General features: G+C 58.9%; 1 protein-coding gene across 1 annotated transcript in view; it reads left to right on the top strand.

Moving 5' to 3' along the window:
- The first annotated feature begins 1,748 nt into the window (after positions 1–1,748).
- The window catches only part of CMIP (c-Maf inducing protein), a 212,591-nt gene continuing 190,755 nt past the window's right edge, over positions 1,749–23,584 (top strand). Inside the window, exon 1 of the mRNA XM_005907889.2 lies at positions 1,749–2,452. Coding sequence (XP_005907951.2) covers positions 2,156–2,452 — 297 coding nt within the window. The 5' untranslated portion in view covers positions 1,749–2,155. The remainder of the gene's footprint in view (positions 2,453–23,584) is intronic.

The following is a 23,584-nucleotide window of genomic DNA, read 5'->3' as shown; positions in this document are numbered from 1 at the left end:
AGAGAGGAGCCTGGCAGGCTACAGTCCACGGGGTCGCTAAGAGTCAGACATGACTGAAGCGACTGAGCACGCACAAACCCTCTTAAAGGTATGGACTGGGGCGGTGTCATCAGTTAGGGGCTCCGGCTTGACTCCTTCTTGTTTGATGGTTTTCTCAAGGCTGTTGAAGTTCAGAACTTGAAGAAGAGAATTTGCCAGCAGGTTGTAGGGAGTCAGTGAATTCCCCATTTCCCCACCTAATTTGCCTCCCCAGGGCTCATGAGAGAACAGCTCTGCACATCTATCTCCCGGGCAGCCTGCACATGTCTTCTCTGCAGAGGGACACACATCGGGCCTTGACTTCCACCCAGGTGCCAGCCCTGGCCTGGCTTGGGTGAGTATCTTTTGGGGAGCCCTAATCTTGCATGTTCTGGAGCAGGGGAAAGGGACAATCCCCACTGAAGGGCTGCCGTGGACAGACTTTGGCATTTATGATGCAGTTCAATGCATGCTCACACACCCGTGTGTCCACTTACAGACGCACCTTCACTGAACAAAAAGGCACAGATCTGGGGGTTTTAATGCTATCGACTGTAGAAGTGTGTGGATGTGAGGAACCCAAACCCAGAGCTGAGCACTGGCTAGGTAGCTCTGGGTACTTCTCCCGATGGCGCATAGGGACCATTTCTTGTTGCACAGCTGGAGTGCCCCTGTGACATGGCAGTTTGTTCCTTGAGGGTGCTTCCAATATGGTTCTCTCACAGCCCTGCAGGGCCTGGGGATGCAGAGAGAAATGACCCGGCCTGAAGGGGAAAGGAAAAAAGGTCCGGGCTGCTGGGGTGCAGGCAGAGGGGGTGCCCATAACGCTGGAGAGGGATTCTGTGTCTAGGTTCCTGTTAGGAACTGATCAGACTCCAGGAGGAGAAGGAAAGCAAGGAGGGATGGTGGCTGGGGAGGCTTGTCTCCGCACCCCCGGCAGAAGCTTGAGGACTCCAAGGGCAGACAGACATCTGTAAATGACCAGAAGGCCCGTGGAGTCCGACCTGCTGAGACAGGGTGTTTGTGTGGCTCATTATTTGGATACCTGATGGGACATTTGCAATTCGAGGGAATATCTGTGTCCAGTGGCCATCCAAGTGGGTGGCCAGAGCTGAGCGGGTGGAGGGTCACCTGGTCATCCAGGTGGGCGGCCAGAGCTGCGAGGAGGGTGGTGTCACCTGGCCATCCAGGTGGGCAGCCAGAGCTGAGCGGGGGTGGAGGGTCACCTGGGCATCCAGGTGGGCGGCCAGAGCTGGGCGGGGGTGGAGGAGTCACCTGGCCATCCAGCTGGGCGGCCAGAGCTGGGCGGGGGTCCCAGGTCGGGCAGCCCTCTCCCAGCACCTTCGGCCCAGCCCGCCCTGGCCCCGGCCCTGGCCCCTCGGGCTCGCACCCGGCCGGCCCTCTGCCACCGCGCGGACCGCTCTCGGGCCCGGGCCGCCCGGGCACCGGCGGCGGGGGGGGCGCGGCCCGGCGTGACGTCAGGCGCCCCGCCCCCGTCCCCGGTTCCGGGCGGGGCGCCCGGGTCCCGCGGGCCAGGCCGCCCCCGCCCCCCGCCCCGGGGCCGCCGCTCCAGCCCGGCCGCGCCCGCCCCTCGCCCCCCCCCGCCGGCGGACCCCGCCCGCGCGAGGCCCAAGCCGCGGCGGCGGCCGGCGTTGCCGCCATTGACGTCAGAGGGCGGGCACATGACCCCGGGGACCAATCGCGCGCGCGCCCGCGCGGCTCCGCGAGCTCCCCGCCGCGCCGGCCCCCGCGGCCCCGCCGCACACTCGCCCGCGGACGGCCGCCCGGACACACGCACCGTGCACACGAGCGGGCGGCGGGCCCGAGACACGCCCGCCCGCGCGGCCGCCCGCCCCCGCCGCCGCCGCCCCCCGCCCGCCCGCGCCCCCGCGCCCCGTCCGCCGCCCGCCGAGCCGGTCCGGCCGCCGCGAGCATGCACCCGACGAGCTAGGAGGAAGCCGGAGCCCCGCAGGAAGCCCCGCGCCGCCCGCCGCCCGGGCCCCGCCCCTGCGGGGCGCCCCCAGCCCCGCGCCCGCCGCCTTCCCGGGGGCTGGGGGGGTGCGGGCCGCCGCCCGGGGGGCCCCGCCGCCCCGGCAGCCCGGGCCAGCCCCTCTCCCCGCTTCCCTCCGGCCCGGCCATGGATCTGACCAGCAGCTCGGGCGGCGGCGACCCTCGGCAGATCGAGGAGACCAAGCCGCTGCTGGGGGGCGACGTGCCGGCCCCCGAGGGCACGAAGATGGGCGCTGTGCCCTGCCGCCGGGCCCTGCTGCTGTGCAACGGGATGAGGTACAAGCTGCTGCAGGAGGGCGACATCCAGGTCTGTGTCATCCGGCACCCGCGGACCTTTCTCAGCAAGATCCTCACCTCGAAATTCCTGAGGCGCTGGGAGCCACACCACCTAACGCTGGCCGACAACAGCCTGGCGTCCGCCACGGTGAGTCGCTCTTCGCGTCGGCGCGCCCGCACCCCCGCGCCTCCCCTCGGGGCCCAGGAGGCGCCCCCTCCCACCGGCCGCAGCACCTGGAGCTCGGGGCCTGCCCGGCGCCGGGGGGCTGGTGGGGGCAACGGGAGAACCAGGCACCCCTTTCCTCGGCTGGGCTCCTGGCTGCATTGTGGATTCCGGCGGGCCCGGGGAGACCCTGGAATTCTGGAGAGGATCTGGCCCTGTCCCCAGACTGAGCATTCGGGCACCTCCGGGCCCAGCGCTTGTGTTCCTTACGGCCGGGACCTTGGGATAGACCCGAGGCTGGGCCCCGATGGTGGTGAGGGTTCCCTTTCTGAAGGCACATCTGGATCTGCGCCGGAGGGGAAAACAAAACAATTTTTTTAAAAAAGAAAAAAAGGCCCCAACAACCTCAAAACCCCAAAACCCAAAAAATTTCCAGAAGCCAGTTCCTTTCTTTGCTCTACCCGTCTTTTTCCTGCCCGGGCTGGTAGGCAAAACTGGGTGCTTCCCTTTCTGGGGGAAAAAAAAAACAAAACAAAAAAACCCCACATCGTTGGCAACACAGGGAGGGTAGAAGTGAGGGGGAGGGGGCGGGGGTCCTGGGTTATCTCCTCCCCACCGAGGGCGGTCAAGTTCCAGTGCGGAAGCTGGCTTGTGGGGCTCTGGTGTTGCATTGTCTGTGTAGTATTTGGTACGTGTGTGTTGTTGCTGGAGGTTGTATTTATGTTATTGTTTTAAAATGTATGGTTGGGACTGGGTCACCCTGATGAGAGGGAGAGAGAAGTCGCGGATTGGTTTCTGAAATCAAATCTGCAAGGTGGAGAGAGAAGGCTGTGGTGGGGTCGTTGCGGGGGAGGGTAGCAGGCAGGAGGTGAACAGGATGCTTTGTGTTTTGAAACAAGGACAGTTTAAAGCACCAGCTCTGCTTGGGCCTGAGTCTTGCTGGGTGCAGGGTGGTGTGTGGTGGGGGGTGTCCCATCCTCTCTGGAGAGGTGGCAGGTCTTCCCCAGAATGCAGTCTTCGCAGGGGCATCCGTGATCCTGTTTACTAAGCCTGTGGGGCAGTGGGGGTGTGCTGAATCCAATGTCTGCCCACACCTGTGCCAAGAACACCCAGCCAGGAAGCAGGGTGTCACTTACAAGACATGTCACAAACGTGTAGCGTGTGCAGATATCCCCCAGCGTCCATGTTCCCTTGGCAGTGTGTCACAGGCCATGACACATGCTCCAAGGAATGGGGAGGGGGGAAAAGTTAGCAGAAGAAACCATACTCTTTGAAACAGCTCCCCCTCCCCCCCACCTCCCGGGAGCATTGAAACACACGAGGACTCTTATTCTGAATTTTGGGTCCGACGTGCTCAGAACACCTATTTTTTCTTTCCTGTGGGCACGCTGGTGCAATCTGCAATGACCGCCTTCTCGGGGAGGATCCTGGGTTGCCGTGAAGCCTTCTAGCCCCAGTTTCAGGCTCGCGCACGTTCTCAAACCCTGTCCCAAGCCCCAGGCCGCGGCATTGGGCTTTTCATTTGACAGAGGGGGAGCCTCGGAAAACCCGCCAGCACACAGCGTTTTAGATTCAGCCCTCAGTGGTCCCCTGCCTGGGAGCTGCAGCCTCCGAATCTGGCTTCAGAATTTTCCCCTGGCTGGCGGGGGGTTGTGGGGTGGGGGGTGGGGGGTGGGGGTGGGGGGAGGTCATAGTGCGGGACCTTTATCTTTCTTTCTGCCACCCCTTAACATGAAGGGGAGCTGGGGAGGAGAACGCGTCTGGGAGGCACAGTGGCCCTCCGTGGGAAGGACGGGCCCAGCTCCTGTGGCCCCCTGGGGGAAGCCGGGCACTGTGCTGTGCTGCCCGTGGTTGAGGGGAGCCAGCTTGGGAGGCGCAGGGTGCCCCTCCCCCTCCCCGCCCTCCCCCAGTTTACCTCTGATTGCTCAAGAGGTGTGTTTTGGAGAGAGAGAGGGAAGGAGGCGAGGGTGAAGCCACTCGCCCTGGGCTTCTCAAGCAGCCCGCCTTCCTCCCCGCCGCCCCCCGCCCCCAGCCCCACACCACCTTCCCCAGCTGGAGTGGGTGGCACCTTCCCCTGCCCAGGCCCCTCCGGAGAAGAGCCGTGATTTTTGGGCTTGGGGGCCAAGGGCCTGATGCGTCTCAGCAGAGCCTTGCCCTGGCGTTGGGAAACACGTAGGGGGGTACTCCGGGCCGGTGTGCCATGGGCTGCCCCCCTTCTTCCCCTGTCAGCAGGCCCCACTGGCAGGGGAGGGGTTGTCCCTAACTTTGGCCACGGTGGGCTCCAGGGGGGTGCACGGGTCTCCTTGTGCCAGGGCCCGTGGGCACGGACTGGGGCTGCTGAGGCAGGCCCAGCTACGGCAGCGGCCTCTAGGGCAGAGGTGGGGTTGACGGGCACCTTATCCCATCACCAGACACCTGGCTGGTGCTGGTGTCCAGGCCCCGGGGAAGGAAAGCAGTCCAAGGGGCTTCCCTGAGGCCCGGGCGTTATGTAATCTGTCTGCGTTTTAGAGCGTGGCCCAAGCCCTCGATTGAGAAACGTTAGCCCAAATGAAACAAAGGTGAACTTGAGAGTAGCTCACGGCAGCGGCGGAAAGCCCCGTGCGGCCCAGCCTCGATGGACCGGTGGGGCAGTGTTTCGTATCGGTCACAGCCTTCTGTAAAATATGCATCGTCCTTTCATTAAGCCGTCTACACAGCTCCTCTCAGAACCATCTGGTGATTATCTGGTTAACTGTGTGGGCTTCAGGCACAAGACTCAGAGTGATTGATCTGGATTCAAACCAATAAACAAACCAAATACACTCTTTGCCCAAACCCTCTTTGTAGTCTGTCTACACCATCCAATTAGCTGGATGGTGGTCAGAGATACAGACCAGGCGTCCAGGACCACAGCTGTCTCAGGCGGGGCGGGGGTGGCGGGGAGGCATCCAGGCTCTCAGTCCCACCTGGCGGCAGCTCCAGCCGGGTGCCCCCCACCCCCCAGATGGACGGCCCTCTCTCCATTCCCTGCTGGGGAGGTGGGCTCAGCCCGGGGCCCCCTGGGGTGGGCGGAGGATGGGCTGGATGGTGGCAGCCTCCTCCCCTGGCCTGGCTGTAAACTTTGCCTTCGGTGGGGTCAGGTTGGAGCTTGCCCCCGCGCCTATCTGCTGGGCCGGTTACTGATTAAATCCTTGCAGAGTCAACAGTGTGCCTGACATGGCGGTGACAGCGCCAGGCCTGATGCACTGCGTGCAGGAGACTTTGGATCCGGAAGACTCATAAACAAAGAGGGGAACACAAAGGCCACAGCGCCCGGCGGCTGCGAGGGGTGGGCGGGGGTGCCTGCCAGGCGCCTGCCCCTCCCTGGGGTACACATGGCCGCACCTTGCGGGGGCAGGGCCCATCTGCCCAGGCTGTGGCCTGCACACGGCGCCTCCTTGCCGCTTCATGTCCGGACTTCCCAGTCCCCCGCCTCCCTGGGCCTCTCGTGGCTGCTGCCCACGGTGTCGGTGGTAGCCAAAGGCTCACAGTCCTGCAGAAGCAGGCAGGATTCGGGTCTGAGGGACCAGAATCCATTTTGCTGTTGTCTTGCCTGGGCTGAATTTGATCACCTGCTGGGCATGTTTGTCCGCGGGAAGAGGGCTTTGTCCTGCGCTTTGTCTCCTCTGCACCAGAGAAGTGCGGGTCAGCTGCTAACCTTTCATTCTACCTTTTTTTTTTTTTTTAAATAACATGTAGCATGTGACATCTCAGAATTGGAGGAGGTGGTCTAGAATTGGGGGAGGAGGTCTAGAATTGGGGGAGGTGGTCTAGTCTGACCAAAGAGGGATCAGAGCACAGGTTAACAGTGGCCTTCTTTATTCTTAAGCCTCGATTCATCAATGAGACTTGTTTGTAAATTCTCAGCCATTCTGCTGCTTTGGCTGAAATCTCTCTGGGCTTTTTGCTGCGAAAGGGAAAAGAGGAGTCCCTGCACTTTTTGTTGGTTTCTTTGGCCTGATGTTTTCTTCAGGGCCCGACCTTCTGAGCTTGGACTCACGCTTCCTAAGCACCTACTGGGTGTCGAGTGCCAGGTTCGTTTGGATGGTGGTTTCTCTTGGGAGTTGAACTCTGCGTCCTCCCGAGTAAGTCCCAGGTCCCGTGGGAACTTGCCTGCGTGTGCATGCACGCGTGTGTTCGTTTCTCCACTCCCGTCACTTGCACCTCTTCCTTGGGCCCGTCCCAGCCTTTGATTTCTGTGGTGCTTTTCGTGGTGTGAGTAAACACAGAGAATTCTTTTTTCTTCTTTCGGTGCCATTTGTCATAAGATTTTGGAGTATATCAAATTTGTTTCCCAGGTAACTTGTCTGTTTGGAGGGGGTGGAGGGGAGGGGCAGAGACAGAAGAGGAGGAGAAAATCTGAATTCTCTGTAAACAGCACAGGTGGTCTGCCCCCCAGGCTGTAGTAAATAAGTGCGTTTTCAGGAGGGATAGTTTTGACGCTGCCACTCACCTGGTGCGATCTGAGGTGCCCTTTCTGGCCACAGGCAGAATCACGCCGGTCCAGGTTGAAGGTGTCAAGCCTGCCACTCACGACTGGGCTCTGCTACTGAGCCAGCGTGGGCTCCGTGCCCACAGGTGGCCATGCCCGGCGTGCCCACTCTTCAGTGCCAACTGGGGTGCCCGCTGACTCACCTGGCAGTAGGAGAGGGCATTTGTGGGGCACCACATTCAGCCAGGCTTAGGGGAACCCTGGCGGCCAAGTCACCCTGAAAAACTGAAGCTCCCCGAGGGTACCTCATTGCTGGCTTCAGCTTGGCCCGCGAGCGTGGTACCCACTTGGTAGTTTGGTGGAATGGACCTCCAGATGTGGTCAAGTTATGCCTTAGATGAAAGGCTTACATGAGATTCAGCAAGGCAGCCTCGCGGTTCAGGCGTCTCCACTGCAGAGCAGCACAGAAGGGTTTGCTTAGGGTCTGGATTGTAAACTTCCTGGCTGTGTGACTTTGGGAACGTTGCTTTCCCTTGCTGGGCTTTGCTTTCCCCCTAGAAGAGGGGATGAGCCTGCCTCATGTCCAGGGCTCCTGTGAGTACTGGAGATCGGTCACGTTGGCACCTGGCATGTTCCAGCACGCAGCAGGGGTGTGACAGGGGGCCTGTGATCCCCTTGGGGTTCTCCTCTTTAGCCTGAGAGAGCGTCGTGAAACCCTGGACGCATGCAGGGGCGACCGCTCTTTAGAAACGGGCCAAGTCCAGAGGAAAGTCTCCGGGGACGAGCGGTGTGTTTGGGAGACTTAGGGCTATTTAGTGGATCTGGGATGTATGAAGGAAGAGAAATTGTTGGAAGCAGTTTGTGAACAATTCCTCAAGGGGAACAGTCTAGTTTTTTTTTTTTTTAAATACAGAATTCCCCCCACCACCTTTTTTTTTTTCCTGAAAACTGAAATACTAATACGCACGTCGAGTACCTTCAGATGGTACGGCAGGGCATATGGGGAAGGTGATGCGTCCCTACAGTCCCCAGTTCTGCTTGCAGGCTGGCCCTGCGTCCTTGCTGAGTGTTCGGGGTGTCTTCACAGGGTCCTGTGCTGCCGTTCCTGGCCGGGTGGTGTGCTCTCTGTCGGTCGTTCTGTGCAGATCCGTCCCAGCTGAGCTGCTCCTCTCTGCGGCATGGCAGAGGGGCACCGCAACGGCGTCAGTAGACTGTCCCCTGCCACTGGACACTTAGCTTAGTGCCAGGCTTCTGCTGTTTCCAGACAGACAACTTGCCATTTTTATGGAGCGGAGTTGCTGTTTTTATCATTTGAGTCCTCTTCGCCTGTTTTTCTGGCAAGTGTTAAAATATTCAGGCCCACAGTGCTTTGGGAGGGTGTGCTGACCCTCCCACGGCGGGGACAGGCTTTGCAGCCTGGGGTCACTGCTGTCTTGAGTCACGCCTGGGTCTGGCTCACTCTCAGTGGCCAGCGAGCCTCCTGAGCGCCTGGCTGCCCGGCCCCGGCCAGAGCTGCTGACCTCCGCCCTGAGGACAAGGGTCTATGTGGCCAGGCGGGCCGTTTCCTGCTCCACCTGCGAGCATCGCTGCTGTCCCCCAGCTTCCTGCTTCCCCAGGATGGAGGCCAGGCTGCCCAGCCCCGTGGGGGAGAAAAGCAGGAAGTGATAGTGTCTCTTCCCAGCTCCCGGCGCTGGTGACAAGGCACCCAGTGTGTTCAGTGGGGCGTCGAGGGGGGCCGTGTGAGGCTGAAGCTGGGCTGATACCAGCGGGGCCCTACGAAGGGTGCGCGCGCGTGTGTGTGCATAGCTGGGCTGATACCAGCGGGGCCCTACGAAGGGTGTGCATGCGTATATGTGTGTGTGTGCATAGCTGCGCTGATACCAGCGGGACCCTACGAAGGGTGCGCGCGCGACGCGTGTGTGTGTGTGTGTGTGTGTGTGATAGCTGCGCTGATACCAGCAGGGCCCTACCAGCAGGGCCCTACGAAGGGTGTGCATGCGTGTGTGCATGCGTATATGTGTGTGTGTGCATAGCTGCGCTGATACCAGCAGGGCCCTACGAAGGGTGTGCGCGCGTGCGTGCGTGTGTATGTGTGTGCGCATAGCTGGGCTGATACCAGCAGGGCCCTACCAGCAGGGCCCTACGAAGGGTGTGCATGCGTGTGTGCATGCGTATATGTGTGTGTGTGCATAGCTGCGCTGATACCAGCAGGGCCCTACGAAGGGTGTGCGCGCGTGCATGTGTGCATGCGTGTGTGTGTGTGCATAGCTGCGCTGATACCAGCAGGGCCCTATGAAAGGTGTGCGTGCGTGCATGCGTGTGTGTGTGTGCGTGCGCATAGCTGGGCTGATACCAGCAGGGCACTACGAAGGGTGTGCGCACGTGCATGCGTGTGTGTGTGTGTGTGTGTGTGTGTGTGTGCATAGCTGCGCTGATACCAGCAGGGCCCCGTGCGCGTGCGTGCGTGTGTGTGTGTGTGCGCATAGCTGGGCTGATACCAGCAGGGCCCTACGAAGGGTGTGCGTGCGTGCGTGCGTGCGTGCGTGTGTGTGCGTGCGTGCGTGTGCGTGCGCATAGCTGGGCTGATACCAGCAGGGCCCTACGAAGGGTGTGCGCACGCGCACGTGTGCGTGTGTGCGTGTGTGTGTGTGCGCGCGCATGCGGGTGGTTTTCGCGTCTGTTGAGACTAAGGGGATCATGGAGAACATATTTTTTGGTGCGGAAATGGGTTGTTGTGCTGAAAGTGAATGTCCAGTAGCTTTTATACCTGGCACATCCCACTGTCTGGGATGTCAGTGGGGTGGGTGGAGGGGAGCAGCCAGACGCAGCAGAGGGGTCAGACGGGCAGGCTGGAGTCCAGCCCCTGCCGCGCCCTGGATGGTGGGTGACCTTGGGCAGGCCACCTCCCCTCTCTTGTTATCTGTGAAGTTCACATTATGGGGACTTCCTTTTAGCATGATGTCAGGGTTAGGTGAATTAAGGCTTGGCAGTTCATTTAGCAGATAAATATCACTGTCTGTAGGCACTTTGAGGAAAACCAGTCCCTGTCCTCCTGGAGCGTGTGTCGGTGGGGTGGGGGACAGACAAGAAACCACTGAGTAAGGAAATATCAAGTCTGTCCAGCCCCTGAGAAAGCAGCAGCAGTGGGTGGGCGAGCTGTGTGGGGCTCAGGACTTGCTGATCTACATGCTGTGTTCAGGGCAGGAGGCGGTGTCTGGTGGGAGAGCATTCCTGACAGAGAGGACCGCAGGTGCAAAGGCCCTGAGGCTGGCCTTAGCTTAGCGATCCACCCCTGCCTTCCAGGAGCTGCCGTCATCTATTAAAAAATATCTGTGAGCATCGGACGTGCTCAGAGGGGGGCACACCGGCAGCTCCCTGCCCCGTGGAGCTCCTTCCTTTCTTTCTAGCACTTCTGGGGTGTGTGTGTTTTATTTAACCCACTCCCTCCCTTAGTGGAGAATGGCAGTGCTGTAAGAGACTCTTAAAAAAAATTATTCAGTACAAAACCCAGCCAAACTCTTCAAAACCAGCTCCCTTTGTCCATACTGCATTACAGAGGTTCTCAGACCTAGAACCTACTAATCATTGAATTCGCCTCAGGCTTTTTTTCCATTGAGTAAGCGCTGAGGGCCAGCGTGATTCCCAAAGACCCTTGCACTTGACCCAGCAGCTGGGCTGGCACTTACCCTGGGGCTCCCACCCCCCAGCACCCTAGGCCACTGCTACCTGCCTTTCCCGTTGGTTCTCCTACTCTCAGGCTGCTGTCAGAAATGATGTGACCGGGAGAGCGTGCACAGATGAGGCTGAGCAAACTCCTTTCGGAGGGAAGGAGAAGGGCCAGATTCTCCAGTCACCAGTGGGACTCCGTGGGGCAGGGCAGCAGAGGCTCCTGGGGCTGGGGTCATCAGGGGAGAGGAGATGGCCCTGGCATGTTTCCTGGGGTCCTGGGCTGGTCCCCAGCTCTCAGAGGTCCGGGAGAGTTGCAGGTAGGAGCGCACAGCCTGGGGAGAGCCCAGACTGCCTCCCGGCCTGTCTGCTGCCTCTCTCGGCTCACTGTCCAGCCCAGGTGAGTCTGGTCTCCTCCGCGTGCCCGCGTGAGGCTCACCGTGGGCTGGGGCCTCACTGTGCACAGCCTGGGGTGCTGTAGGGGGTTCGGGAGAGCCAGCCTGTGCTTCCCAAAGCACGGATCCCTTCTGGCTCCTGTCCTGGGCCAGTGGGGGGTTTCTGCCTCGTCCAGGGCCTAATGGAGTAGGGGCTGGGGAGAGGGCGCGAGCGCCATGCGGAGGTTTGGTTTGTGAGTCTGGCCACTCTGTAGGCCACAGCTCAGTCACAGGGTGACCCCGGAGGGCGGGGGAAGCTGGGGAGCAGAGTTTGTCACATGTGGGAGACAGGAGCCCCTGGATCAATGGTGACTCCCGCCCTGGGGCCTCTGAGACGCGACAGCAGTCTGGGGGTCTCCAGGGTACCTGGAGTGGAGCTGCTGCCCTGGAAGGGAAATCCACACGGCCTGGTCTTGTCTGGCTCCTGGGTTTGAGCGTGGGGGCCAGTCAGGAAAGTCTGCAGTCTTGCTGTCTGGTGGGGGATAAAACAGAGAAGGTAAACCTCTCGCACGGGCTGAGCAGTGCGCTCATGATCACCATGAGGCTCACCGTCCGTGCGCCGAGGACCAGGCAGCGTGCTCAGTGGATTTTCCGAACAGATGCTGAGGTGGAGACTCAAACGGGGAGAACTGGGGAGAGGCGGAGTGGCGAGGCAAAGGCGGGTCTGCGCCACACCTGGGGGTGCTTGTCCGTGAATGTCCACGCGTCTGTCTGCTGGAGGTCCAGAATGACTTCAGCCTCTTGCAGAAGCTTCTCAGTTGGGAACCAGTGCGCTTATCAGTTTCGTGTTTGGCAGACATCCCTTGGTGAATTTGTCAAGTGAGTTCAGGGAACTGGTGTTGGAACGTGAATGCCAAGTATTTGCACAGAGTAAGCGCCAGGTACTAGGTTTTTGGATGGAGTACCAGCTACTGTGTGTGCAGAGGGGTTTCCAGGTCCTGCCCTTGGGAGCAGGTCCCCCCCACCCCAGGCGCTGGCTGGACAAGGTGGGTGTTCACTGGTACCGCACGTACAAAGTCAGATACACCCTTTGCCCCCCAAAGACTCACAGTCAGATTGGGGTGCACTTCAAATGAGGGGGCACTATAGGAGCACGCCTCCTCAGAGAGATTTGTGCCTTGTCCTGCTGTTTGGAGGCAGGAAGAGGTGCTGCTGCTGGAGGACAGGGGGTTTCATGAAGGACTTCGTCAGAGAGGCTCATCTCGACAGATAGAAGTGGGATTGGGGACTGGCAGAGAAGGGGGTCGGAGAAGGCGATGGCACCCTACTCCAGTACTCTTGCCTGGAAAATCCCATGGGCGGAGGAGCCTGGTAGGCTGCAGTCCATGGGGTCGCTGAGGGTCGGACACGACTGAGCAACTTCCCTTTCACTTTTCACTTTCATGCATTGGAGAAGGAAATGGCAACCCACTCCAGTGTTCTTGCCTGGAGAATCCCAGGGACAGGGGTGCCTGGTGGGCTGCCGTCTATGGGGTCGCACAGAGTTGGACACGACTGAAGTGACTTAGCAGCAGCAGAAAAGGGGGTAGGGGCCAGGGCCGTGGGAGCACCCTGGGAACACTGTGCTGTCCTCCGCAGGCGGTGGGCAGTGTGAGAGCATGTGGGGATGAGGACAGGCAGAGTTGCTCCTCAGTGTGGGGGGGCTCACCGGGGCGCGGGTGGGGTGGGAGGGCCCGTATCACGACGTGGGGGTGGGGGGCCCGGCTGAGAGCCCAAGGTGCCCCTGAGTGGGAGCTTCAGGAGAGCGGGGGTCTGCGTCACCAGGCCAGGCTTCAGCCCCAGCAGCAACCGCTGGACCGCAATTCACCGCCCCGGGTTCACTTTCAGGAGCTGGGCTGGGTGGACACTGCCATGACCCCTAGGCACCCCCACACTGCTGTCACCCCTCCTTTTCACAGAGGGGGCCCTGGGGCCAGGCCTCTCAGTAGATGCTCTGTGGCTGAGCGGGTGGATGACTGAGTGAAGGAAGGAGCGAACGTCTGGTCGGGTGGGCCCTCGTGTGGGTGGGGCGGGGAAGACCGCCACCATACGAGTCCCCTGCCTGTCTCCATCGCCTCCAGTGAAGGGCAGCGCGTGCCCTGCAGTTGCCCCACAAAGGGCTGGACAGGCCTGCGTTTCCTGGCCCGCAGCCCCCAGGGCCCTCGGGTGCTTTCCAGATCCTGGGCCTGGGCCCTCCGCAGGGCATTGTGGCTCCCAGGGCTCCCCTTCTGGAAGCTTCCTTCCTGGAGGCCTGAGGGGGGAGGCCCAGCCCGGCTCTCGGGCACTTGGGAAGGGGGTCCCATCGAGCCGAGGCTGGGTGGCCGTGTTGGCCCCCGGGGGCCATCATGGGCCCTCAGGCCAGCGGGCCAGGCGGTGGCGGGGGCAGGGCCGCTCTCTGGGAAGAGGAACAGCCCCTCTCTGACGTCTGTCTGCTGTTCCTGTGGGTTTGTGTTTCCTGACCCAGCGACCTGCCTTGGGGGTGGGAAAAGGGAGAGCTTGACCCCCTGCCGTCTGGTGACTCCTGCGCTAGGGGGTCCCAGCAGGGGGGCCTCCGGAGTCAGACGGCGGAGGGGACTGCCGGCCAGCAGTGGCACTGAGCCCTTGGTGTGTCTGCACGTTCAGACCAGCCCTCTGTTTACTCGTGGGGAAACCGAGGCTCCGAGAGCCTCAGCGACACTGGGACCCAGACGGCCTGGCTGCACAGCCACAGGCTCCTTCCTTTATAGCACGGCGCCCGCAGGGCAGCGAGAACTGCAGCTGGCACCCACCCCGTCTCTGTGCTGAGTCCTTCACGTACACGAGCGCTTCTCTCTTTCATTGTTTTGATCACAGTATAGTCAGTTTACAGCATTGTATTAGTTTCGGGTGTATCAGGTATAGTGATCCGATGTTTTTACCGCTTTTGCTCAGTTAGACGTTATAAGGTAACGGCTGTAATTCCCTGTGCGGTAAGGCGTGTCCTTGTTGCTTATCCATGTTATACGCAGTAGTTTGTGCCCCTGTCTTGCCCCTCAGCCCTGCCCTTTCCCTGCTGGTAACCACTGGTTTGTTTTCCACATCTGAGTCTATATCTGTTTGGCTGTATGTATGCATTTGTGTTGTTTTTCAGATTCCACACATAAGTGACATCATGTAGTATTTATCTTTCTCTGTCTGATTTATTCCACTAAGCATAATATTCTCTAGGTTCCGTCCTGTTGCTGCAGATGCCAGAATTTCATTCTTTTTTATGGCTAAGTAATATTCCATCGTAAGCATACATCCCATTTTCTTAATGTTTGTCTGTTGAGGGACACCTGGGTTGCTTCCGTGTCTTGGCTATTGTAAACAGTGCTGCTGTGAGCATTGAGGTGCATTATCTTTTCAAATTAGAGTTGTCTTTTTTTTTTCCAGGTATATTCCCAGGAGTGACACTGCTGGGTCAGATGTAGATGAACTTGTTTAAACTTCCCGATGCCCCTGTGAGGTGCCGCCTTCATTGTGCCCATTTTGCAGATGGTCAGACTGGGTCCTAGAGAGATGAGGTCACTGTTCACCCAGCTAGTGGTGCTGGAGCTGGGATTTGCCTCCAGGGCATCTGGCTCCAGAGAATAACTGCGAGCGCTGGTGAGCAGGGCTCAGGAGCAGAGGCTGAGAAAGGGCCAGGGTGGTCAAGGCTGTGTGAGGGGGTGGTGCCCGTGGAGTGGGGGAGGGTGGGGACTGAGCGAGCGTCTCACCCTGGGGGGTTCAGCTGTCTCCCTGCAGACCTGTGGAGGTTTGCTTCTCACCTGCCCCTGGTAAGGTGTCGGGATCATGAACTCAACCTCTCAGAGCCTGTTTGCTCACCTGAGATGGCCTGTCCCCAGAGCTGACTTTGATGGCTCGGTGGTGGCAAGCCTGGGGTCCAAAGCCCACTGTGGAGCGTGGCTGGGCTCCCCCGCCCTTGGGGCTCTGGCTCGGCCCCCAGAGCCTTCTCCGACCGCTGGTGGGATGAGGGGAAACTTGGCCCGGTGCTTACCCAGCTGGGGACCATGGCGTCTGTGCCCACCTATCTTCTCTGTCCGCTGTTCGCCTCCACACTTGTAAAATAAAACAAAAATAATCCCCCGGGGACGATGATGATCTTACAAAATGCAGAAGGAAATCATTCTCCCATAACCCCGCCACCCAGAAACCACCCAGGTGGACGCTTTGGGGTAGAGGTGTCTCTGCTCTCCCCTGGATGAGTCCGTGTGACACACGCGGTCGTGTGCACAGTGAGCTGGGCCAGGCCTTCTTAGTCACCGGTGCTGAGCCATTCTCGTGCACCATCTCAGAGTGTGTGTGCGCTCTGGCCCCGTGGGTCTCGGGGCCCAGATCCTGCTTGCTGGTGGGGACTGTCCTGGGCTTTGTGGATGTTGAGCTGCGCACTTGGCCCTGGGCCACTAGATGCCAGCGCTCTGCTCCCCACAGTTAGAACAGCCCCCGATGCCCGCAGATGCAGCTGGGAGTCCCCTGGGGGGCACAGGGCGGATTGAGAACGCCGTGGTGACCCGGCAGGGGCCTCGTCTGCCCCCAGAGGTCCCACATGAGGAGCGGCCCCAGCTGCGGGCTGGCCCCTGGCGGAGCTGGGAGCCTGCACTCCGTCTGCAGTCACCTTGCCCCCCTGGAACCTGGCACACGGTGGGAACCAGGAGCTAGCTGTGTGGGGCCGCAGGAGCCCTGACCCCGGCGTCTGTGGTGCAGGGCCGAGAGCCGAGGGCCCCGGAAGGAAATCCCGAGCTCCCCACACCTTTGATCCCTGCTGCGGGGCACCCCCCACTGTCCCTGCCTTCGCCTGATGACTCAGGACTTCAGAGATCTGGGTTGTTGGAAGGGGAATTGCATCATGCCAATAAAAAAAGAAGAGAAAATTAGCATTAGAAAGTTTTGGTGTGGGGAAAACGACTTTGAGACTCGCTTCTTGAATCCTGTCTAAGTTGTGTTTTAGGGGGATGGGGCGCAGAGGGAGTGGTGGGCACAGAGAGGAGGGGGTGGGTGCAGTGGGCGGCCGGCTTCGTGGCTCTCCTGTAAAGGCCTCCTGTGCTTGAATCAAGCCCCACCCGTGGCTGTGCTTTGGGTTCCCCTGCTCTTTGTAGCCGGGTGACCACACCACCAGCAAGGATACCCAGAGGAAGCTTCTGGAGCCTGTGTGGGTTCTGCTGGCAGGTGCAGTGACGGGGTGAGGGTCTCTGGCCAGAGACTGTTGCGGAGGGCAGTGGTCTGGGGCCCTCTGATGCCCCAGTGGTGAGCAGGGCGCCCTCTGGGCTGGGACAGCCAAGCGTTGGTGGATCTCAGCGCCTGGCCAGGTGGTCCTGTGTCAGGCACGACCCGCTCGGCGTTCACGGCGGGTCCTGATTGAAGGGGTGCCCGCTGCAGAGCGAAACCCTGGGGAAGAGGTAGCTCATGACCCTGCCTCCCGGGTCCAGCCTTCCCTGATGGGGACGTTCATTGTCTACAACTGCTGCCCAGTGATTTTGGATCCAGATACTTCTTAATTAGGCCACAGGAGCAGTGGCGTGATGCAGCCCTCGGTTTTCTTGTCTGTAAGATGGGGCTAAGGGGGGCTGCCCCCGGGTTCTCTAAAGAATGAAGGGCCATGGTGCACGCATGGAAAGTGCCCAGTGGTGTCACGCAGGGAGCAGCGCTCAGCAGACACCCCTGTGTCGTCACTGCCAGCTCGAGCCTGTCCTGCTCTGCCTGCCGCGCTCCTGATTCTGCTCGACTGGGAACTTCTTGAAGGCAGGGGTCTCATCCAGCAACACCCGATGATGTCAGCGCTGGCTTCTGGCAGAATCCAGTTGCCTGACGTGTAGAGGCCCCGGGCATCACAGGCCGAGAAGGGATGGAATGGGTCTCAGGTTTTGTGGGAAACCCCAGCCCTGCCTGGTGACCCCGGAGCTGTCGGGAGAACCTCCAGGGTGTGCCTGTGACCTCAGACCCTGGGACCTGGAATGGACCTCAGCCCTGGACTCAACCCCAGCCGCCGCGTCACCGACTCGGGCAAGATGGAAACCGGCAGTTGGGAGGATTAAGCTATTATTGGTGGTTTTCACCTCAGCTTTCAGCAGCAGTGCTTGGGAAATAAGATTTTGATCTTGGAAAATATGATTTAAAAACAGAAATGAAAGTCGCTTTTATTTTCTCAACGAGATTGCCCCTGACACATGCACAGGGCCTAAATGTTGGCGTTGAGGCTGAGCCTGCCGGTGGGGAGGCCACGCATGGTGCTTCTGCGAGGCATGCCTGTACACACGTCTTAACCCCCGCACCCCGGCTTCCCACCTGTGATCCCCCAACTTGGGTCTGCAGTGCAGGGGCATGCGATTTAGACAGGGCCCTGGCAGGCCCTCGTCTCTGGAGGTAGCTCACCGTGTGGTCTCAGCCTCGCTGACAGCGTCGGCAGTAACCCTGCTGCCAGGGGAGGGGGCACCTCCTTTGGACCCCTGCCGAGAATTGAGCCCCTTGCTCAATTCTGTGGCTTCACGGGGCTTGCCTCTGGTTCTTCACTCCCAGCGTGCCCGTCTCCGAGCGGGAACTGGGTGCTCTCCCGTCGGTCGAGGCCTGGGAGCTCTGCGTCCCCACTGGGCCTCTGTGGAGCCTTCTAAGAGGGGAGGTGTCCTGGCTGCCCCAGGGCTGACGCTCCCCTTCGTGCACTCTTCTGTGTGTCAGCTCACCCCCAGGCTTCCATGCCCTCAGCCTCCAGGTGGGTCTGGCCCATCGGTAGGGACCCTGGAGGGAGATGGGCCCTTTAGCTTCTCCCTCGGGCTGCCGTGGGCAGGCAGCGTCCCTCAGCCACAGCCCCTGTCCTGTTGCCCCCTGTCCCGGCTTCTGCAGCTGGGGCTTCTCCGTGTCCCTTTGGGCTGCAGGGCAGGAATTAGGCAACCGAAACTGTCCCACGCGTTTCCACTCGCTCCTGTGTCCCGGGAAAGCCCCGGCCCCAAGCCGGTCAAGACAGTGGGTCGCCCCAGGTAGAAACCCCCTCTCGTGCTTTGCCCGTGCTCTGCCCAGACCTTGCTGTGTTGGCCTTTTGTCGCAGTTTCTTCAGAGGACACCAGTTTGTGTCTGCCATCTGTTTCTTTCCGGGGCCCCGACTGAGGCCCCAGAAGCTCCAGGAGGATGGAGCTGTTTGCAGAGCTTCCCTCCCCTTAGAGTTCGGAGTGACCAAAGGGGCTGTACTGCTGAATGTGGGGAAAGAAGTTACTCTTTTGCACTTAGACCTTTTTTTTCTGAAAATATGCCCCTTCAAAGACAAACGGTGATGGTGGTGGTGGTGGTGGTGGTGGTGGTGGTGGTGGTGGTGGTGAAAGCAGTGGCTCTGCCCACTTACTACGAGCTTGTTGTTGTGTTAAGAACCCCAATGCACTGATGTGTTTAATCATCATGACAACCCTCAGCGGCTTTTCCAGGATGAGAGAACTGAGGCTGAGTGAGATGAAGTAATCTGCCGGAGCTCAGGATGGGCCCGAGGTCGGGCCAGGGCCTGAACCCCAGAGGCCCTCCCCGCGAGGTCCCTGTGCCCGCTGATGAGGTGTTCTGCAGCCCGGGCCAACCCAGGCAAGCCCACGGTTGCACTCCTCCTGGCTTGGACGGGCTGTCTCGCTGGGTGTGCAGGCAGCAGATCTGATGTTTTCCACTTCCTCTCATGTGGCGGGGCTTGTGTGTATGGAGCACGCAGGGCTGGCTGGGCGGCCGGTTTTGGCTTTGCTGAATTTAGCTATGGCCAATGTTGGAAAATGTTAGTCTGTTCTTTCCTTTTCCGTCCCTCCCCACTTTTAAAATTTTTGTAATTAAAATCAGAGGCAGCCAGAATTGAAAGCGAGTCTGCAGGTCATCTAGCTCTGGGATGGCAAATGCGTGTGACACATGTGTAGCCCCTTCTCTTTGCTTTGCCCCTGGTAGATACTACTAATCAATCCTGGCAGAATCACTCCTTCCCTTTAAACCTGGAGACAGTCAGTACCAATCAGTTGTTGGCAGGCAGCATGTGTCCCACTGCACACATTCGGAACCCAAGGCCCAGAGAAGTTACATGACCCTCATGGGAGCCACTGGGGTTGTGGAGCTCACTCTTCAGGGGACTCGCTGGGAGATGACTTGGGGTTGAAAGCCTGCCAGTGTGGGGGAAGGACCTGGGTTTTGCATAGCAGTGTGTGGATCTGGGTTTAAATCCCACTTCTGCTTCTGGTTGCAACTTGAGGCAGGCCACGTGGCTTCCGTGAGCCGGCGTCGCGGGGCTGTGGGGGGCGAGTGCCGCGGAGGGTTCACTCAGCCTCCTGCAGATGCCGATTGCGGGCCTGGCGGCACGGGGACTGCTCTGGTCCCGGCATGTGGTGTCAGCCCCGTGGACGAGGCCCCGCCCTCCGTGACCTCAGAGACCAGGCCTGACTCAAGTAGCGCTGGGTTTCTCCCCCTCCGCTTCTTGGAAGCCTGTGAGATTGTACTGGTATGGTTATTTTTTTTCTTTAACAACTCTTCCGTCACATCCACTTAAATTTGGCCTGTTTATGCATCACAAGGAATTTATTTTTTTCTTTCCTCCCTAGTTTCGTTGTTGTCCTTGTATCAAGGCGGGTTGGGTCAGGGAGACCGAATGGATGGGCCAGGATACTGGGTCCTTTAGACTGTTTAGAGGGACACCCTCCTCTTGGAAATCTGATGAGAGCTGTGGACCCTTCCTCAGGCAAAATGGTAAGAAGACAGGATCATAAAGTTTGGCATCTAGAGTATAGGCATTTTTAGGAATTGATTCATGGACCACCTCCCCCCCCTCATCAGGTTATAAACCAGTCCAGGGGGCCTGTGAGACTCCACCAGCAGGAAATGGACCTCTGCCCAGAAATAAACGTGTAAGTGACAAAAGAAGGACGTTTCATTATGAAAGGTCAAGGTTTTTATTTGAAAGGTCAAGGTTTTTATTAGGAGTTCCGCTCCATGGCTGGGCCCATGGGTTTGTCCACGTAGCACTTCGTATGCTTGTTAAGCTGTGTTTAGTCTTCTTGGTTATGGTAAAACATTTTTTCTTTTATCCTAGTCTGGAGTTTCAAGGTTGGTACTTCTTGCCCCTAAAGTGTTTATTTTAAGGTTTAGCACAGTGCTTTACTCTGATAAGGCAGACAGCATCCCTGCAGACACGCTGTGGTCAAGCCCAGGCCGATCGCGCCGGCATCGCACATGGTGGCCCAGCACTCAGCTCGCCCAGCACACAGAGTGCCCTTGGGCCCCTCACCTCTGACCTGCGGAGCTGGGGACAGAATGACCCCGAACCCCTGGAGGTCAAGAACTAAAGAAGAGTAAGCCTGACAGTCTAGGCCTGGAGGACCTCCAAATGGGCCGCAGTGGGTTTTGCATTCACTTCCTTTTGGAATTTGGACTCAGAAGTGTGGATGCTTTGCGCTCTGAAAGGTTGGTGTTTTGTGTGATGTGTGATGGAGGTTGCCTGGCAGATTCAGCTGAAGGGGACTGAGTTCCTCTATCAGCTGCAGGGTGGGTACAGTTCTAGCACCTCCTCCCCTGGACGCGGGGGACTTCGGGCAGGCTGACGTGCAGAGTGAGGAGAAGGCCAGGGTCTTCCTTGGTTGGCAGCTTGCAGAAGAACCCCAGGAATGGGTTTCCTCATTGTCTTTGACTCTTTGATGCTGCCTCCCCCAACCTGGGTACTCTCTGTAGCCACGCCCTGGAGAAGCATGATTTAGGTGACTAGAGAGAGAAGGTTCCAGGGGAGCATTTCACATGTAGACCTGGGATTTTGCCGGGCTGGTTCCTTTGCCACGATGTTGCACTTGCGTGTTCTTAAGCCAGAGAGAAGAGCTGAACTTTCCCTCTTGTTTGCTTCATCACTCCCACCACATTTGGCAGTTTGGGTGGGATGTGGTTGTGTTTTTTTTTTATGACTCTCAGATTCGATTTTAGAAGTGTGCTGTGCGCCTGGAGGCCTCTCGCATCCTTGAAGATTTCGTAGGGAGTTCCAAACCGACTGTCCAGCTGGGCATAACAATGGAATCTGCCGTTTCTTGAGCACCTGCTGTGTGCCAGGCGCTTGGGCACCTGATTGCACCCTTGCAGCACCCCCCACCCCCCAGTTACAGCCTATGTTACAGGGCTGTGGACAGCCCCTGGCCGCTGGGCTCACACAGCTGTAGGCTGGGAGTCACACCTGGTCCGGCTGGCCTGAGTCCGTGGGCTTTTCCCTGAGTCCCACGCTTCTCCTGTGACCTCGAGGGACTTTCTGAGTGTTCTTTCTGTCTCCACCCTGGTAAGATTCCACTGGAGGAAAAATGAGTAGGCATCGGTTGGACAGCAAGGCAAGGTCTGGAGAGTTCTGCTTCTCCAGCTCAGCCGCCTCCCTGCTGAGCTCAGATGTGGCTGGGGTCATCTCTGCCATCCAGCCACTGGCCAGGCCACCCCTCTCCAAGTAAGTAGCTCTGGGGTGAAGTTGGGGCTCCGTCTGCCTCACCTCTGTGACCTTTCCTGGCAGCTGGGGCTGGTGTGTAAAAAGGGCAGAGGAGGTAGCTTTCCCATCAGTTTCCCTGTTTTACGGAGAGGCCTGGGCTCTGGGGGCGTGGCTTGGGCGTGGCCACTCAGACAGACAGATCGGAGTCCAGGCTGAGCCTGAGTTGTTCCTGGTAGGCGTGCACCGCCCCTTTACCTGGAACGGATGCCTCTTGGGGGTTGGTGTCAGGACCTGGAGGCAGATACCTGCCAGCATCTTCCTCAAATCAGCTCTGAGTCACTGCAGGAAGGAACGGATCTGTGTGGTCACTCAGTCCACCTCTGGTCTGGTGGGATCATCTGGGCTGGTGCTTCCATTTTGCAGTTGGGCAAACGGAGTCACCGTTCCTTCCCCAGCACAGCTTCTGGTTTTCTCTCTTTAGTTGCAGTGTACTGCTGTGGTCTTATCTAGGCATCTGAGTTCTGTGTGTGAGTGCTGTAACACGCACACCATTTATCATTCTAGCTGTTTGTTGGGGTAATGGTGCCATCACCACCACTGTACCCCGATCTTCATCACGCTCAGCATAAACCCTGCCCCTGTTAAACTATAACTCCCCCTTCCGCCCTCCCCCCAGCTCCTGGCGACCGCTGTCCCGCTTTCTGTCTTTGTGGGTTTGCCTCTTCTAGGTACCTCACGTGAGTGGCATCACACGGTGCTTGTCCTCCTGTGTCTGCCTTCTGTCACTTAGCTTAATGTTTTCACAGTGTCCCCATGTTGTGTGTGCGTGCACTCAGTCATATCTGACTCTTTACCCCATGGACTGTAGTCTGCCAGGCTCCTCTGTCCATTGGATTTTCCCGGCAAGAATACTGGAGTGGGTAGCCATTTCTTTCTCCAGGGGATCTTCCTGACCCAGGGATTGATCCCAAGTCTCTTGCGTCTCCTGCGTTGGCAGGTGGGTTCTTTACCAGCTGAGCCATCATGGAAGCCCCTGCCCATATTGTAACATATATCAAAATTTCATTCCTTTTCATGGCTGAATAGTACTCCGTCGTATGGGCGGGCCATATTTCGTTTATCCATTCATCTGTTGATGGACATTGGGTTGTTTCCATGAACTTTTGTTGTGCGATTGATGATGCTGTGAACATGGGGCAAATGTTGGTTAGGGCTGTTGGTTGCAGGTTTTTTTTGTTTTTTAAAATGTTATTCACTTCAAAGCCTTTATCAGAGACACGATTCTCTTCTGGGGTGGGTGGGTAGCCTTGAGCTCCAGAGGGACTCTGATGTTTCTTTCCCCTTCCCCACGCAGGACAAACCAGACCTCCTCCTCCTCTCCAGCAAAGGGACGCAGGATGGGGCCCAGGCCAGACCACAGAGGGGTCCTTGGGCCTCTGAGCGTTCACCCCGGATGGAAAGTGCGGTTGATTGCAGTTCTTTTGTCTATATGCCTCGTTGTAGACGTTTATTATTGAAGGACGGTCATCTCCACCTCTCCCATTTCAAAGGGAACTCAGGTGCACTGTAGAATACTTAGTCAATACGGTCAAACAAGAGAAGAAAATAAAATAACCAGAACGAGAACATCCAGGAATGATAATTTGTGTTTTTTTGGTAGGTCGGTCATTGGCGTGGGCTGTTTTTTCCGTCCATCCGGGATCACTCTGTATCTGCAGTCTTTGGTGCTGTGAATAGGTCTTCGTGCAGGGATGGGAAGGCCTCGGCGTGAGGCGCCGGGAGCAGGGAGGAGGCGCCGGCCAGCCTCTGCCACGGGCTGAACGTGCATTCCCTCTAGGAAGCCCCTCTCGGGGACCCGTTCCTGCCTGTGACTGCTGGGCCTCCTTCACCCAGTCCCCTTGCTGTCACTTGCCCCCTGGCCAGTCCGCCTAGCCCCACGCCTGGTGGTGCTTCCTGTTCCGTAGCGAAGGGGCTGAATGAATGGGTGAGTGAGACTGACAAGCCTGCTGACTTGAGACTCACGGAGATAAAGGAAGGGCTTTTCGGGGGGCCCTTCCGCCCGCACCCTGCGCCCGGCGCGCTTCACGCCGCGTCGTCCCTCTTCTGTGTCCCCTGCTGTGGATGCTCTCCCCCAAAGCTGCCTTCACATGGCCCCGTTTACGCCCCCTGTGCGTGTCCCCTCCCTGCACACGTGCTTG

The sequence above is a fragment of the Bos mutus genome, chromosome 18 (genome assembly GCF_027580195.1).
Source record: "Bos mutus isolate GX-2022 chromosome 18, NWIPB_WYAK_1.1, whole genome shotgun sequence".
NCBI lineage: Eukaryota > Metazoa > Chordata > Mammalia > Artiodactyla > Bovidae > Bos > Bos mutus.
Note: the sequence above shows the minus strand (reverse complement) of the source record. Positions and strands in the feature narration are given on the sequence as shown.